This window comes from Neolamprologus brichardi, chromosome 14, assembly GCF_056152115.1.
Source record: "Neolamprologus brichardi isolate AB-2024 chromosome 14, ASM5615211v1, whole genome shotgun sequence".
Classification (NCBI taxonomy): domain Eukaryota; kingdom Metazoa; phylum Chordata; class Actinopteri; order Cichliformes; family Cichlidae; genus Neolamprologus; species Neolamprologus brichardi.
The window spans coordinates 15,499,083-15,513,824 of record NC_142117.1 but is presented as its reverse complement, the minus strand read 5'-3'; the positions used below and the strand labels follow the sequence as shown (position 1 = coordinate 15,513,824).

Here is a 14,742-nt window from a genome sequence, read left to right as displayed (position 1 = left end):
ATGCACCTATTGTGCGCAGTCAACCATCGTTACCTAACACGCGTCCCTCTGTGTGCCAGGGGTTCAGGTGTTTGCTGCTCCCCTCTGACAGAGAAACATGAGCAGACAAGCAGACAGTCACCCATCAACACACCCAGACCCGTACGCAGGGGACAAGGGACGATTTAGAAACAGTCGCAGCGTTGTAATATTGCATAGAGACTGTACAAGTTATCACATGCAGCTGCCAATTAACTCCTGGCCGGTGGCGGTTTATCTGCAGCACAGACTAATGAACTGCTTGGTATTTTCATACAGAGAGCGCAGAGATAAACGAAATTAAATGATGGGATGTTTCTAGGAGTTTGAGGCAGATGTGTTGATATGTTTGTTTTTTTGTGAATCTTTGGTGGATCCAAAGTCCAGATTTTGTTCCTCAAAAGAGGCTTAAACCTGTTTGCAGCCTTTGGATTTGAAGCACGCCTACTTTATTATTATTGTTACATTATTAATGACAAATTGGCATAAAGCTTGTGTGTTTAATCAAAATTTAAAAGGCCTTGTCCGTGTTTCATATTGAGAAAATACTGCTCATTTCAACCCGGGGCCCTCCTCTTCTCTTTTGCTCTGCTGAATCTGTAAGGATGCCTCGTGCAGCACTTTTCCCCAGAGAGCAGATAAGACACCTGTCGAACATTTCTGCTTCCATTTGCTGTCTACAGCTACTAGAGCTCACAACCCCTGTCTGCGTCTACACAGCATGGACATCAAACTATTTTTCCTTGGATTATGTGCCCTTTTCTGCATCTTCAGACCTCTCTCGGCACAATCTACATGCAAGCTGAAAGCAAAGTTCAACCTGGGCGGCTATAAGGACGTAGAAAAGAAGACTGTCGTGGTTGGGGGAATGTTTCCTGTTCACAAGCGCGTTGCTTCCAACAAGGGCAACACTTCGAGTGTGCCTCTCTCCTCAGGCTGTGTGGGGTGAGTCGGGCATGTTTATGTCTTTTTTCATCATCGTTGCTATGCTGGGTTAGTCTTCTAGCTTAGGGCGCTGGTATTAAACAAACTAAAATTAAACTTGAAAACTTATTTAGGATGTTAAATGATTAAAGAAATTTTATTAAAGTATCCTAATTTTATTACTTTCCAACCTGACAGTTTACTCCTGGGAGTCTTGGCTTCATAATTTTATAACAGAATCAAGACGGAGTAGTGTAACACCTCTGGGGCCAATTAATTACAGCAGGCCATATTATTATGGAGGCAGGCCTACAAAGTGTAGCACACAACAATAATCAACAAATTTATTAAGGGCTAGTTTAAATTATAATGTCACAAGACTAAAATGGACTGCAATTAGTTGGTTTTCATGTATTGTCATTTTCTGCATATACTGAATACCTGTATTAACTCAAAGAAAGGTTCTTTCTTGCACAACTGTTTGTACTGGCTGATCTTTATTAATCTGCTGTTCCTTCGTCACTTATCACCCTGTAGGTTTAACTTTCGTACCTTCCGCTGGGCACAGACCATGTTGTTTGCCATCAAGGAAATTAATGCAAGGAACGACCTGCTTCCCAAAACTGACCTAGGTTATGTCATCTACGACTCCTGCTTCACCATCTCCAAGGCTGTGGAGGGCACCCTGACCTACCTGACAGGCCAAGACGAAGCTGTACCCAACTACCGCTGCGGCGATGGAGCGCCGCTGGCTGCTCTAGTGGGAGCCGGGGGCTCGGATCTGTCCATCGCGACTGCCAGGATCCTGGGACTTTATCATTTTCCGCAGGTAAGCCTGACACTCGTGTCAAAAAATTTGATAAAGTTAAGGAAAATGAACAAAGATAAAGAGTTCAGGCAAAAAGCAACAGTGTGTTCGTACTCTTGTCTTTAGGTCAGTTATTGTTCGACATGCTCTGCTCTGAAAAGTAAGTTCCAGTTCCCCACCTTCTTAAGGACCATTCCCAATGACGAGCACCAGTCTACGGCTATGGCCAAAATGGTGCTACACTTTGGTTGGACTTGGGTGGGCAGCATAGCTGCTGATGATGATTACGGCAAGTACGGCATCAAAGACTTCAAGGACCAGGTTGAGCAAGCTGGCGTCTGCATCTCCTTCTCTGAGACCTTGCCCAAGGTAGACAGATTTCAGTCAGTTTCGCCAGTCAATATTTATTTCCCTAAACCAACTGTTAGTTCACACAGGGGTTTCATTTCTGCTAAAAAAAAATGTGTACTCTGATCTTTGGACTTTAGGTGCATTCCCCAGAGGCCATCCAGCGCATTGTTCAAACTGTAATTGACTCCACAGCCAAAATCATTGTGGTCTTTTCATCTGACGTGGACCTCAGTCCTCTCATCAGTGAGCTGCTCCGCAACAATGTGACCAACCGTACCTGGATCGCCAGCGAGGCCTGGATTACCTCCGCTCTCATCAGCCGGCCGCCTGGGGTGAGCAAACAGCTGACTGATGACCAAAAGAAATCCAGAAGGTTTAAACCAGTCTGGACCAAATTTTAATGTTTGAGCTTAACTTGATTATTTGAATGCTTCTATCCAGGTGAGCTCAATCCTTGCCGGCACCCTGGGTTTTGGGGTGAAGAGGGCTGACATCCCCGGTCTTCAGCATCATCTACTGAATCTGGACCCCTATGCAGACTTGCTCACTGAGGAATTCTGGGAGACGGTGTGTTTGTTAACCGTAGGAACTTGCAAACATCTACATGGTAGAATCAGTATTGCAATGATAATTAAACTGTGAATGATGAACCTTCAGTGAAAACACTGACAATTAAACAGATGCCCCACAAAATAACAATTTTGTGATTTTACTTTTGCCTTGCAGCTGTTTAACTGCACGTTGGACTACAACAAAGCTATGAGAATGGCAAAACAGAGGGCCACGTACGTGAACGGCACACTGTCCAGGACAGTGACAGGATCGCCTGATGGGCTGTGTAGTGGGCGGGAGTCTGTGGCACAACTCAACAACACGTACTCTGACATCTCTCAGTTACGAATCACTTACAGGTCAGCTCACAATGCCACCGCTCAAAAAACAAACAACCAAAAACAGCAACTGATATATAACCTTAACCCAGACAATTAAATGTGCTACTGTTGCAGCATACACTGAGAAAACACTGATACCAACTTTGTTGCTGTTGTCGCACAGTGTTCCTGAAAGCAATTTATAGTTATCTATTTTAGTTCTGTGTGTAAAGCCTCAGTAGCAGTGAGCCCTGTGTGAATCATTCACTCAGTGCAGTGTGTGCAGCTTTCCTGTGAACTGTTTCTACTACAGAAAATAGCTCCAGAGTAAGCAAGGTACTAATTCTGAAAAGGCACATTTGTCCTTTTGTTGTCTCGTTGTAGCAGGGTGGTAATGTTTATAATAATAAGGAAACTGTTTCACGCAGCGTGTACAAAGCTGTGTATGCTGTAGCCAACGCCTTGCACAACCTGGAGCACTGTGAACCAGGAAAAGGGCCGTTTGTCGGGAAAACCTGTGCTGACATCAACAACTTTGAGCCGTGGCAGGTAAACGTGTGCAATAATGAGGTCACGTGTGTGCGTATTGTACTTTTGCTACTTAAACCTCAATTTTTCTCCTCCTTAGCTGATGTATTACGTGAAGAATGTGCGTTTCAAAATGCCAAACACAGGGGAGGAGATCTTCTTTAACGACGGAGATGTGGACGGCTTCTATGACATCATCAACTGGCAGGTCAATAATAATGGGGAGATATCTTATGTCACTGTGGGGAACTACAATGGCTCTGCAGCTCCAGAGAACAGGATGACCATAATGAACGACTCCATTGTGTGGAACAATGACATGTTGGAGGTCAGCGGTATATCGATAAAGAAGAAGTTAGCATATGCTCCTTTTAGATTATGATTCGGTAGCTCATGTATTTCTGTTGCTATGTGTGAAAGCCTCCTCGGTCAGTGTGCAGTGAGAACTGTCAGCCGGGCACCAGGAAGGGGATCCGACAGGGAGAGCCGGTCTGCTGCTTTGACTGCATTCCCTGTGCTGACGGAGAGATCAGCAACACAACTGGTCAGTAAACAACAGGACCACATTTCTTAAATGGTACATGGGATCTTTCTTCTACTCTACTTGAGTACTCAAAGCACTTTGTACGACTTACCTCATTCACATTCATGCTTTAAGTGCTTCCTATCTAACATTCACATTTAGAAATACACAGAATTACACTGCGTGTTACAGTCACTGTTGACAATTTCTCAAGAATTTTGAAATAGACCCAACACCATTAGCACATGTAGATTATGGTAAACATGGTCCTGCTGCCCTCGTATTACACTTGGCCTCCCTTTATCACAGATGCCCGTGAATGCATCCTGTGCACTGGCGATTTCTGGTCCAATGCGGCTCATGACGCCTGTGTACCAAAACTCATTGAGTTCCTGGCCTTTGGAGAACCACTGGGAATTACTCTTATTGCTATTTCTGCCTTTGGAGCTTTAGTCACCATCGCTGTCGGGGTGAGAAAAGCCAAACACAAAATTATACCTGAGAGAAGCTCAGATGTGGAGAGGAAACAACCAAAAAAAAAGTTAAACTTCTTATTTTTTTTCTTCCAGGTATTGTTTATTATGCACATTGGCACCCCTCTGGTGAAAGCCAACGATACACTGTTGAGTTTTTCACTGCTCTTCTCTCTGGTGGTGACCTTCCTCTGCTCCATCGTCTTCCTCGGAGAGCCACAACACTGGAGCTGCATGACCAGTCAAGTAGCCTTGGCTCTAGGATTCGCCCTCTGCCTTTCCTCCATAATTGGTTGGTGACCAATTGAAATCATTTTTTCCATTTTTTTATAGCTCACTTAACCTTTTTATGTGCCTTGATCCAGACAAAATAAAATCACTGAGATTTTCTCTATAAGGGGCAAAAAGGCAATGTTTGTGTTCACAGTGAACTTTTTTCTTTCAGGTAAGGCAGCAGTATTGATGCTGAGAGCCCAGGTGCTGAAAGCTGCCCGAGCCCAAGCAAAAGCTGCTGCCAAAGCTGCAAAAGCTGCTGCAAGAGCAGCTGCCGAAGCAGCGGCGAATGATGGCAGTCCTGATGTCATCGTAACCAACACTCTCCACAATGACACCAGTGCCCCTGCTATCCCTGAGGTCGACCGCCTCACCCGTGCTCACCAGAGGGCAATAGCTGCTGTAGCTACATTAATACAGGTAAACATAAATAACTCATCAGTGGGGGTAAACCTTAATCAGCTGTAAAATACGACATCTGTCCCTGACCTCTAAATGTTTGTAACATAAAACCATGTGGAAATATAGCGGACATTAACATCCTTCTTCCCAGGCTATAGCGTGCACAGTGTGGCTCATTGTCCTACCTCCACAACCCGTCAAGAACACCTCTGGTCAGAATATAAAGATCATTCTCGAGTGCGATCAAGGCTCCATCATCTTCATCTGTTGCATCTTTGCTTATGACATCCTGCTGGCTCTGCTGGCCTTTATCTTTGCCTTCATAGCTCGCAAACTGGAGGACTACGTCAGGTATGTCACACAAGGAAAGTTAAGCATTAGCAATGCACATCCTAATTAATCTGTGGGGGAAATATTTCATAACACACAATGTCATTTATATATTCATCCCATTTGTTGTGTTCTCTTTTTAAACACTTTCACAGTGAGGCAAAATGTCTTACCTTCAGCATGCTGGTCTTCTTCATCGTGTGGATCTCTTTTGTCCCGGCTTACCTCAGCACCCGTGGCAAGTTCATGGTTGCCGTTCAGATTTTTGCCATCCTGGCATCCAGCTTTGGCCTGCTAACCTGCATCTTCTTGCCTAAGTGCTACATCCTTTTGATCAAACCCGATCGCAATAAGGAGGAGCTGATGAAGCCCCGACCCAAACCTAAAGATGGAACCTCAACTGGGACGTCAGCATCTCTCGCTACGACTGCAACTGAGGCTACAATTGCAACCACTGCTATCGATGACTAGTGGCGAAGTAATAACTAAAGTTAGCCACAAATGTAAAAATAATGTAGATAGAAGTTGTGTCACTGACTCAATGAACAGCTGTTGCTGCTAATTAGGTTTTCTAGTCATGTTGATCACATCATCATGCTTGTTCTATAATTAATGGGCAAAATATTTTATTCTGAAAAAGACATATATTTCTTTTGGATCCACAAGTATTCATGCAAAATTATGTCCATGTCTAAATACCTAAATAGACTGAATGTGTGTACCTTCACATGCAATAGGGATGATTTCAATAAGTGATATATTAGATAGACCAAAAACAGCTATTTTGTAGATATAATAACAAGTTCAGGCTGTTACTCTTTGAATACCATTTTCAAACACTTTGCATTTCCTTTTTAAAAATTGCATATAAATAGCTTCCTGTAAAAAACACAGAAATGCATGTATAGTGCACCTCTGTTGGATAATTTTATTACTCAACAATATAATAAATGTTATCATTACAATTATCATTATCATTTTTCTCCTTAAAGAGAAACATTATTATTATTTTTGTAGATTTTTTTTATATATTATGGTAGATAACTTTAACAAAAAGTGGATCAGATGCCTTGGAGTTGGCCGCCTGTGTTGTCTTCCACAGTACAAATGAGTTTGTGATGAATGTTACTGGCGCACTATCAGCCTTGCATAGTGCCAAGTGCTTCAGTATCCATGTGTGGGGCACTGAGTCATACACTTTGTTGAAGTCACTCCAAGCAGTGCTTAGGTTGGTCTGCCTGGTCTTAGAGCCCTGGTGTACTGCTCTATCAACCAGGAGCTGGTGCAATAACCCTCTCACGTTATTTCTAATGCCTTTCTGAGTTGTGCTCATTGTAGCTCTCTTCACGACAACACAGACACAGGTCGGTTCTTTGAAACGGGCGTTTATTACTTGGGCTTTCTCTCCTCAGCTTCACCATCGCCAATACGCCGTGAGAACCGGTCACGAGTGAACATTACAAACCAATTAGCAACTTTACAGTACACATATCAAGTCCAAACACAAATAAAAACATTTCTCAAATGACAAATACCTCGTTGACTGCTTGTCCTGAAAAGAGGTCCTTAAGTCCTTGTGTTGCTTTTAGTAAACTTTTAGCTCAACACGCTTCATGAGAGACATCTGCTCCCTCGCAGTCCATGAAAAGTCTCTTGTACTCTAGTTAAGGGTATTCTTATGAGACACTAGCTCTTACACTTTACACATGCACATTTCAAATAAAGACATTTTAAGACAAACTATATATATATATCTGAAATGAAATCTACACAGAACCTTTTTTAACAGCATTTACACTCATGAATTGCCTCATGTGCCTACTCAGCTTAGTTGCTACCATGCCTGATATGAGCTTCAGTGTTGTGGCGAGGCAGGTAAATGCCCGGTAGTTTGATGCCATTGTGCCCTTATGGGGCTCCTTCATGATTAGGATTGTTTTGCCATTCAGCGTCATGGTCCTCCAGTGCTGGCTCACCCTATTCTCTCTCTATCCCTCCACTCTTCATCTTCTATCTCTGTGTATAGATGTGCGTGTTTGTGTTCAGCCCACCTGTGCTGATAAACTCACCTGTTCCTGTTGACAATCCTGTGATCACCTGGTCACTACTTAGGAGTCTTGTTGGCTACTCTTGCCTCAGTCTGTGCTGTGCTTTTCTTAGATTTCCACCTTACCTGTTCTGTTCCCCTCTGTGCAGGACTCAGGGATCCTTCCCATGTGAGAGGGAGTTTTTCCTGTGAAGACATATTCTGTTAATTTACCTGAGCTGGAGCCCTGAAACCCTCTGACTGCTTATCCATCTTCATCCATTGTCATTCACAGTAAATAAATGCACTGAACTTAACCTCCTGAGCTCCATTATGAGTCCACCAGTTTATATCTGTTATGACAGTCTAGATAAGTACCTGCTGTTAGCAGCCCTGTTATTTTTGCTGCCAGGCAATCATGGAGTCCTGTTCTTCCTTCAGCCAGTCTGTTCACTGAAGTGCAGAAGGCTGTTATTAGAGACAGGTCCTATATGAAAAAGAGGTACAACAAAAAGGCTATAACTGAGGCTCTAGAAACTGCCAAACAAAGCCTCACGGCTCTGGCCACTAGGCTGAAGAGATATACCAGAGAAGCCAAGAGAATAAATGGCCTGTTCTCCAAAGATTCATCCAGAGTGTTTGCTTAGCTACAAGGGAATAATAGCACAAGGACAGACCCATACACACACATCTGTGAGAGTGAGGTATTACACAACACCAAGGCCAAGTGGCTGGTAGATACAGCAACCTCACAGAGCGAGAGCCAGCCAACATCTCAAAGGCAGACAGACGTCAAATCTTCAGGATGAAGAGCTGGACAGCACCAGAGCCTGCCATGATCCATTAGTAAAGACAACACTGTAAGCCAAATCCAAGGGAGTTGCATAAGTTATCATCAAAGGCAGAATATAAGTGATGCACTGTCCCCGCTGTTCTTCAGGAAAAGTTCTCCAGGCTTCTTAAAGGACATTCAAAGCTCTTCTTTGGGTGTTGGGTGCCTTTTGTTTCGTTGGTGATCCCAGACTCCATTGATAACATTGAGATCTGGGATTTGGGGATGCCAATCTAAGTTTGATAGTGTTCAATTTTTTTAATTGTGTGTTTTTCGATCTATGTATGCTTTTGCTGCATCGGACATGTGTTGGTGTCATGCTGAAAAATTAAGCTTTTGCCATTCGGATACTTTCCAGATGGTTTTGCATGGTGGATCAAAATTTAATGGTATTTTTCTGTGCAATTTCATGAGCTTTGCCAAGGTCTCCAACACCACTGGGTAAAATGCAGCTGCCCTTCCACTGAGACCATTTATGATCAGGTTTCAGTGAACAGATCAACAGAAGATCTATCTGTGTCAGGTCTTTTTTTGGATTTTCCTCCATTCCTTTAAGGACAAGAGTTTCACACACTGTTTAACTGCTCTAGTTAGAGTTTAGTTGACTGCCACTTGACGGTATGTCCTTTTGTAAAAGGACACACCGCACCTTTAAAATGTAAATGGGGGGATATTATACTAATGATGCAGAAGTCTCAAAAACTCTAAAACCCTTTTAGCTAATATAATGTACTTGGCCTTAAAGGGTTAAGCAGCCAACAGGCCAGATGTTGGTGTCAGGGGCTGATGTCAAGAAACCATAGGAAAAATTGAAATCTATTGTACAGTGGTGTGAATTTTTTTTGTATGTTTGTCACAATTAAATGTTTCCTAAGCCTAATAACTGGTTAAGCCACCCTTAGCAGCAACAACTTCAATCATGCATTTGCGAAAAGTGGCGATGTGTCTATTACAGTGCTGTGGAGGAATTTTGGCCCACTCATCTTTGTAGAATTAGTTTTTGAGCATGAACCAGGACTTTGACCGGGCCACTCCAAAGTCTTCATTTTGTTTTACTTAATCCATTCAGTAGTGGACTTGCTGGTGTGTTTTGGATCATTTTCCTGCTGCAGAACCCAAGTGTGCTTCAGCTTGAAGTCTTGAACAGACATTCTCCTTCAGGATGTTTTGGTCCACAGTAGAATTCATGCTTCCATGTGAGATGAGCCTTTGTGTTCCTTTTGGTCAGCATTGGTTTTCTCCTCGAACTCTCCCATGGACGCCATTTTTGCCCAGTGTCTTTCTTATTGTTGAATCATGAACCCTTAACTGAGACGAGTGACACCTGCAGTTCTTAGTCCCTTTTCATACAGGACAAAGTAGGTTTGGATAAAAAAAAATTTCAAAAGTGCATTTTACATTTACCCGGGTTATCTTTGTCTAATATTAAAATTTGTTTGATGTGAAACATGTAAGTGTGACAAATACGCAAAGCACTAGTAGACTAAAGGAGAAAACAGGTCAAGAAACACTTTTTCACACCACTGCAAATCTCTTAGCTGGCTAGACCAATCCAGCAGAGGGCGCTGATGTAAGATTTTCTTTTCTTCTTCTTTTTAATCTGCAAGTTGGTTGGATATGCACTAAATTGGCCACAACTCTCACTCTGATTTAAGACATTAAATTTCTTTGATGAAAGGCTCCAATTTGATGTCAATATAGGAAAAAAACATACTGCATCAATATATATGGAGTGATGAAAGATTAAAAAGAGATGATGAATTTTTCAGACTTCTTTTATGAGATGGAGAGATATTAATTATGATGGATTGCATGTGATGGCCTCTTACTGCTGAAGAGATAAAAGGAAGCACAGAGACAGCAGAGCGCATCATGATGTCATGTGTGGGTCTGTGTGTGTTTGCTGCTATAATGCTTTGATAATGTCTGTGTTACAAAAGATGAAAAAGCTTTATTTTGTGTTGCTTTATGCCTCTTTCACCACCATCATCATCATCACCCATCACTATTATTTTTTTCTGCACGTCAGCCTATGTGCTGATCTGTGTGTGTCTGTGTGTGTGTGTGGGAAACGGTGAACTGTGTCCAATCAAAGCTATCAGTGCGGATGGTAATAAATTCTCCTGGTGACAGAGGGGTGAAGGAAGGAATGTTTATAAGTTATTGTCTGCTGACGACAATGAACAGAAACACTGGTGCTAAACTGAGACATAATTTGTGCACGTGCATCACTGCATATATATGTGTGTTAATTTTACTTTGTTTCTGAGCGTGCGTCCGTGCTTGTTTTCAGTTATCTGTAGGCTGTCAGAACAGTTTAAATCATTACAGTCTGTTGTTTTAGTAAATGCTAATTTTCAACACCTGTCTGCTATAAATACAAGCGTTTAAATGCCATCAAACTGATGGCTTATAGCATTTGTATTTCTTCACAAGTGTAAAATCCAGTGTTTAGCTCGTCTCCATCCATATAAAATCTAATTAATATGAAATTCAATAAATTAAAAATCTAAATACTCATAATGGTGGAAGTTGGGAAATTCCTGTGTTGCAACAGCCAAAACATGAAAATGACTGATTGATCGAGAAGGTGGGACTGTTTTTTGTTCTGTGGCTCTGATTAGTTATGGAAGGGTATGCTCTAATAAAGACATAGAGAGGAATCTAGATTGGGGCTTGCCAGAGTCTGTCTACACCTTTTAAACTGCCAGCAGGAACTCAAAATTTAACAGCACATGACATGGAAACAGGAATTTGTGGAGGTAAGTGTCTTAGATTGCAGTGATGTATCACGGAGATAGACTCAGACAAGTTTTCCAGAATTGCTTACTTGGTTATCTTTGTTAACAGGCAGTCTGTGTAGGTTCTCAGACATCTAGGTTGTGATAGTCTTAGGACCTTGAAAAAAAAAGATGGCAACTGGACTTCTTCAAGTTTTTCTTATCCAAGATGCTTCTTCAGTTCTAAAAGTACTCAAAGCTGCCAGTGATACCCCCCAGCCCCACAGTAGCACCTATGGTATCAGTTTCAAAATCCTACTCTTCTTGAGTTATTGCATTCACAAGATTTTCAGAAAACGTGCTCTCTGACCTTGAGGTCGAGGTCACTGAAATTCAAACTCTTCTGAGATTTTTAAGTGATGGTGTCAATTGGAAAATCCTAGAGGATTTTCAGAACCTGACCTTTGACCTTGAGGTCAAGGTCACCAAAGTTCAAACTCATTCAAGAGTTTTGGTAGATGCACCTAAATGGCAAGGTAGGATATATCACAGGGCAGAGACTGGAAACTCAGAAACTGAGAGGAAAGGGCATAATACCAAATGCCAAGATGAATAGAACAGAATATTGCTGAATTTGAAATGTTTTTTCTTCTGGCTTACTTGTTGTTTCCTGAACAGAGGCAGCAGAAGGCTACATGACTGGCAGGCGAGAATATGAGAGAGCTGGAGAGTAGGCAGACAGGTGGAAAACAGGTAAGTCATTTCCTTGGCTGGGAATAGGAGAAACAGATTGGTGTAGACTGACTCAGGTAAATGGATATCCAGGTAAACCAATTTTCAGACTGGGGTCCAAGCAGACAACTAGGAAGGAGAACAACACATGATACCATAGAATAAAAGCCAAAAACGCAGGTAAAAAGGAAGGCCTGATTACCATGGTAACAACAAGAACAGCCTAGCAGAGACAGCTACACCATCCAGCCTTTAAATACCAGGAACCAGGAGCCCATGCATAGGCCAGTACAGCAGAGCCAGCCCAATAATTCCACCTGAAGCTTGAAAGTAAAGAGTTAGAGGTGGAGAGGAAAAAGACCCAAACTCTATGTTGCTGGGTCCATAACAGCATAAGAACTATTTATAAGACTTTCCACTCATTTAAAAATGTTGTTCATTTCATTGGTATGTTATTTCAGCAGTGGCATTCCATCATGATAAGCAAGTCAAGCAAGGCAGTGCTTGATTTCTCAATCTAAAAACAGACATAAATTAAAATATACAATGTTGTTGAAATGCCATGAAGCTGCTTGCGTGTTTGCATCTATCCTTTACATTACTGTCGTCTTGCGGCTGCAGTCTCCTATTGCCTCTGAAAGCTGCACTGATTTCCTGCTCGTAGGAAACTATAGCTGTCTCTGTTTTACAGGCTTGTCCGTTAAGTTACCCTCACTGGTTACACAGGCAGGTGGCTGTAAACAGTAAACACCATTAAGGACCTTTCATCGTCATGAAACCAGTCACTTCTGAATAGTTTCCATGACATTTGTGTCATTCTTAATGTCAAAATGATACCTTGCACTCAGGGACCCAAGCGTGTAAAGGATCACTTGAGCTCCTGGTGATCTGTATGTGCGTAATTCACAGACATATTTCATTTCGTATATACAGCTATATTCCCATTTCTATTGATACTTCAGGCGTATGTTAAGAAGATCATAGTGTTGGCAGCTGACACCTGTCACTAACTGTATTTATACAGTCTATTTCCCCCCTGTGGAGTGAGAAGAAAAACGCCTGCGATAAAAAATAATTATAACATTTTCAAAGCTGCAATTATCTCTTTCCAGCATCTCATATTAAAGATAAAATGAATTAACCTGTCAATTCTACTAATCTTCTTTCGTTAAAAGAGAATTAAATAGCTGCTACACTTTGTGAGAGAAAATGGGGACCAGTGGGAGGTGCAAAGGCTCAACATGCATCTTCTAATTTAATAGTGGAAGGAGCAGCTGTCCTGTTTTGTTCCACACAGTTTTGCACCTGTGTAGTTCATATGTGTGTGTGTGTTTGTGTGTCTTTTTGTTTAAACTCTATAATGTCACCATTCCTTTACTGCATTTCACCCTCCCCCCTCTCTCTATATATGTAGTCTGCATATCCACCTATACTGTAGTATTTGCTGTAGTAATAGTAGTAGTACTATCAGTTTACCTTTCCCTGAGAGCTCATGAAAACAACAAGAATGACGGATTTTGTTCGTGCTAGAATTTCCACCCTAGTGACTCCAACATTGCACTCGGGTCAGGTTCGATACACACTGTGTGACAAAGTTTTTAAATGACCTCGAAGGACAACAGGTCTCCAAGTAGAGGTGGTGTGTGCAGGTCCATGTGAACTTTGGAAATATGCTGGTTCATCTCAAGAGACCAAAAGTGGACGCACTAAGCTAGGAGGAAATAAACTAACACTGGGAGATGCTAAAGCTATGAGCTATGTAAAATCCTGGCCAACGAACACATAACACTTCTAACTACTACCGGCCTGAATGTTACTCTCCAGTGTAAGAAGAAGGAAACTTGATTTGATGTCAGAGGGCTGCAGTGACTTTTGCAGAAAGGGAAGCAGCCACACACAGACACAAACAGCACCCTCCACCTATTAACAAGACAAATAATAACCATTTTATGCTGTCCTTGATTCTTTAAATATGCTGATAGCCTCCTGTAGCTTCATGCACGCTACATGGATGTCTTAGTAAATAATTATTATTTGTATAATTAAATAAACATCTACTATACAATCAAAAAAAAAATCTCTACTATTATCTGACAATGAGGAGTGGTGGAGAACGTTTTTAGAACTATTTCGTTAGCAAAAGAAGCAATAAAACACTACGAAAGATCCACTACATAGAAAACTATCATTGTCAAATTTGCATAAATTATCAAAAGTAAAAATAAATATTCTACACAAAAATATTAAGCTCTATATAAAGCTCTTGATAAGTGGAGATATAGACATTACTTTTATTTTTTTGCACAGAAGGACAAGAGCGTGACAGTTATGTGCAAACAGCGTCCAAGCTCGAACACAACTTCAGCTCTTTGCAAGCACCTGCACGGACAGCATGCTAAGCTAAGCTAAGCTAAGCTAAGCTAGGCTAGGCTAAGCTAAGCTAAGCTAAGCTAAACTAAGCTAAGCTAAGCTAAGCTAAGCTAAGCTAAGCTAAGCTAAGCTAAGCTAAGCTAAGCTAAGCTAAGCACTCAGAGTGATTCTAAAGCTGATGTGTTCCGACCCCAGCCCAGCAGACCGAGCCTGAATTTCAACAGGTAACAAAGTGATGCTCAGTCAGGTTTACAGCTTCCGTTTCTACCTGTTCATGTTTCTAAGGTAGAATCATTGTGATGATTGCTTTGAAGTGTCTTTAGGCTGGTTTTCATGTTTGCTTTGTATTCATACTTATGACCTTATGTCTATCTTAATTAGCACAGGGTTTTATGTTGGTGTGTGGAACTGTTGCCTCAGGTTTAGATTGTTAACTGGTAATGTGTGATTTAGTAGTTTTATGAGAGTTGTGAAACAAATTACTTTCTTAAATAAATAAAATAGTTAATGCATTAGCAACAAGTAAAATGTTATACATTACTTTTTTGTGTAATGAACTC

General features: G+C 41.6%; 1 protein-coding gene across 1 annotated transcript; it reads left to right on the top strand.

Annotated features, from left to right (window-relative positions):
• The first annotated feature begins 739 nt into the window (after positions 1–739).
• Positions 740–6,006, top strand: vmn2r1 (vomeronasal 2, receptor 1). Its single transcript, XM_006799952.3, has 14 exons — positions 740–963; positions 1,480–1,771; positions 1,877–2,119; positions 2,239–2,433; positions 2,543–2,668; positions 2,828–3,012; positions 3,402–3,522; positions 3,602–3,829; positions 3,922–4,045; positions 4,334–4,494; positions 4,594–4,789; positions 4,943–5,190; positions 5,324–5,523; positions 5,658–6,006. Exons 1-14 carry the CDS (start codon positions 740–742, stop codon positions 5,971–5,973), a joined length of 2,859 nt encoding a protein of 952 aa, XP_006800015.3. The 3' UTR covers positions 5,974–6,006.
• Positions 6,007–14,742: the final 8,736 nt, after the last annotated feature.

What these genes read in the sequence shown, in the direction of transcription:
- vmn2r1 (XM_006799952.3), top strand. Translation starts at nt 740, where the DNA reads ATGGACATCAAACTATTTTTCCTTGGATTATGTGCCCTTTTCTGCATC. An exon ending in GACTTTATCATTTTCCGCAG is followed by an intron (nt 1,772 to 1,876) that starts GTAAGCCTGACA and finishes TCTTGTCTTTAG; the next exon opens with GTCAGTTATTGTTCGACATG. An exon ending in CTGAGGAATTCTGGGAGACG is followed by an intron (nt 2,669 to 2,827) that starts GTGTGTTTGTTA and finishes TTTGCCTTGCAG; the next exon opens with CTGTTTAACTGCACGTTGGA.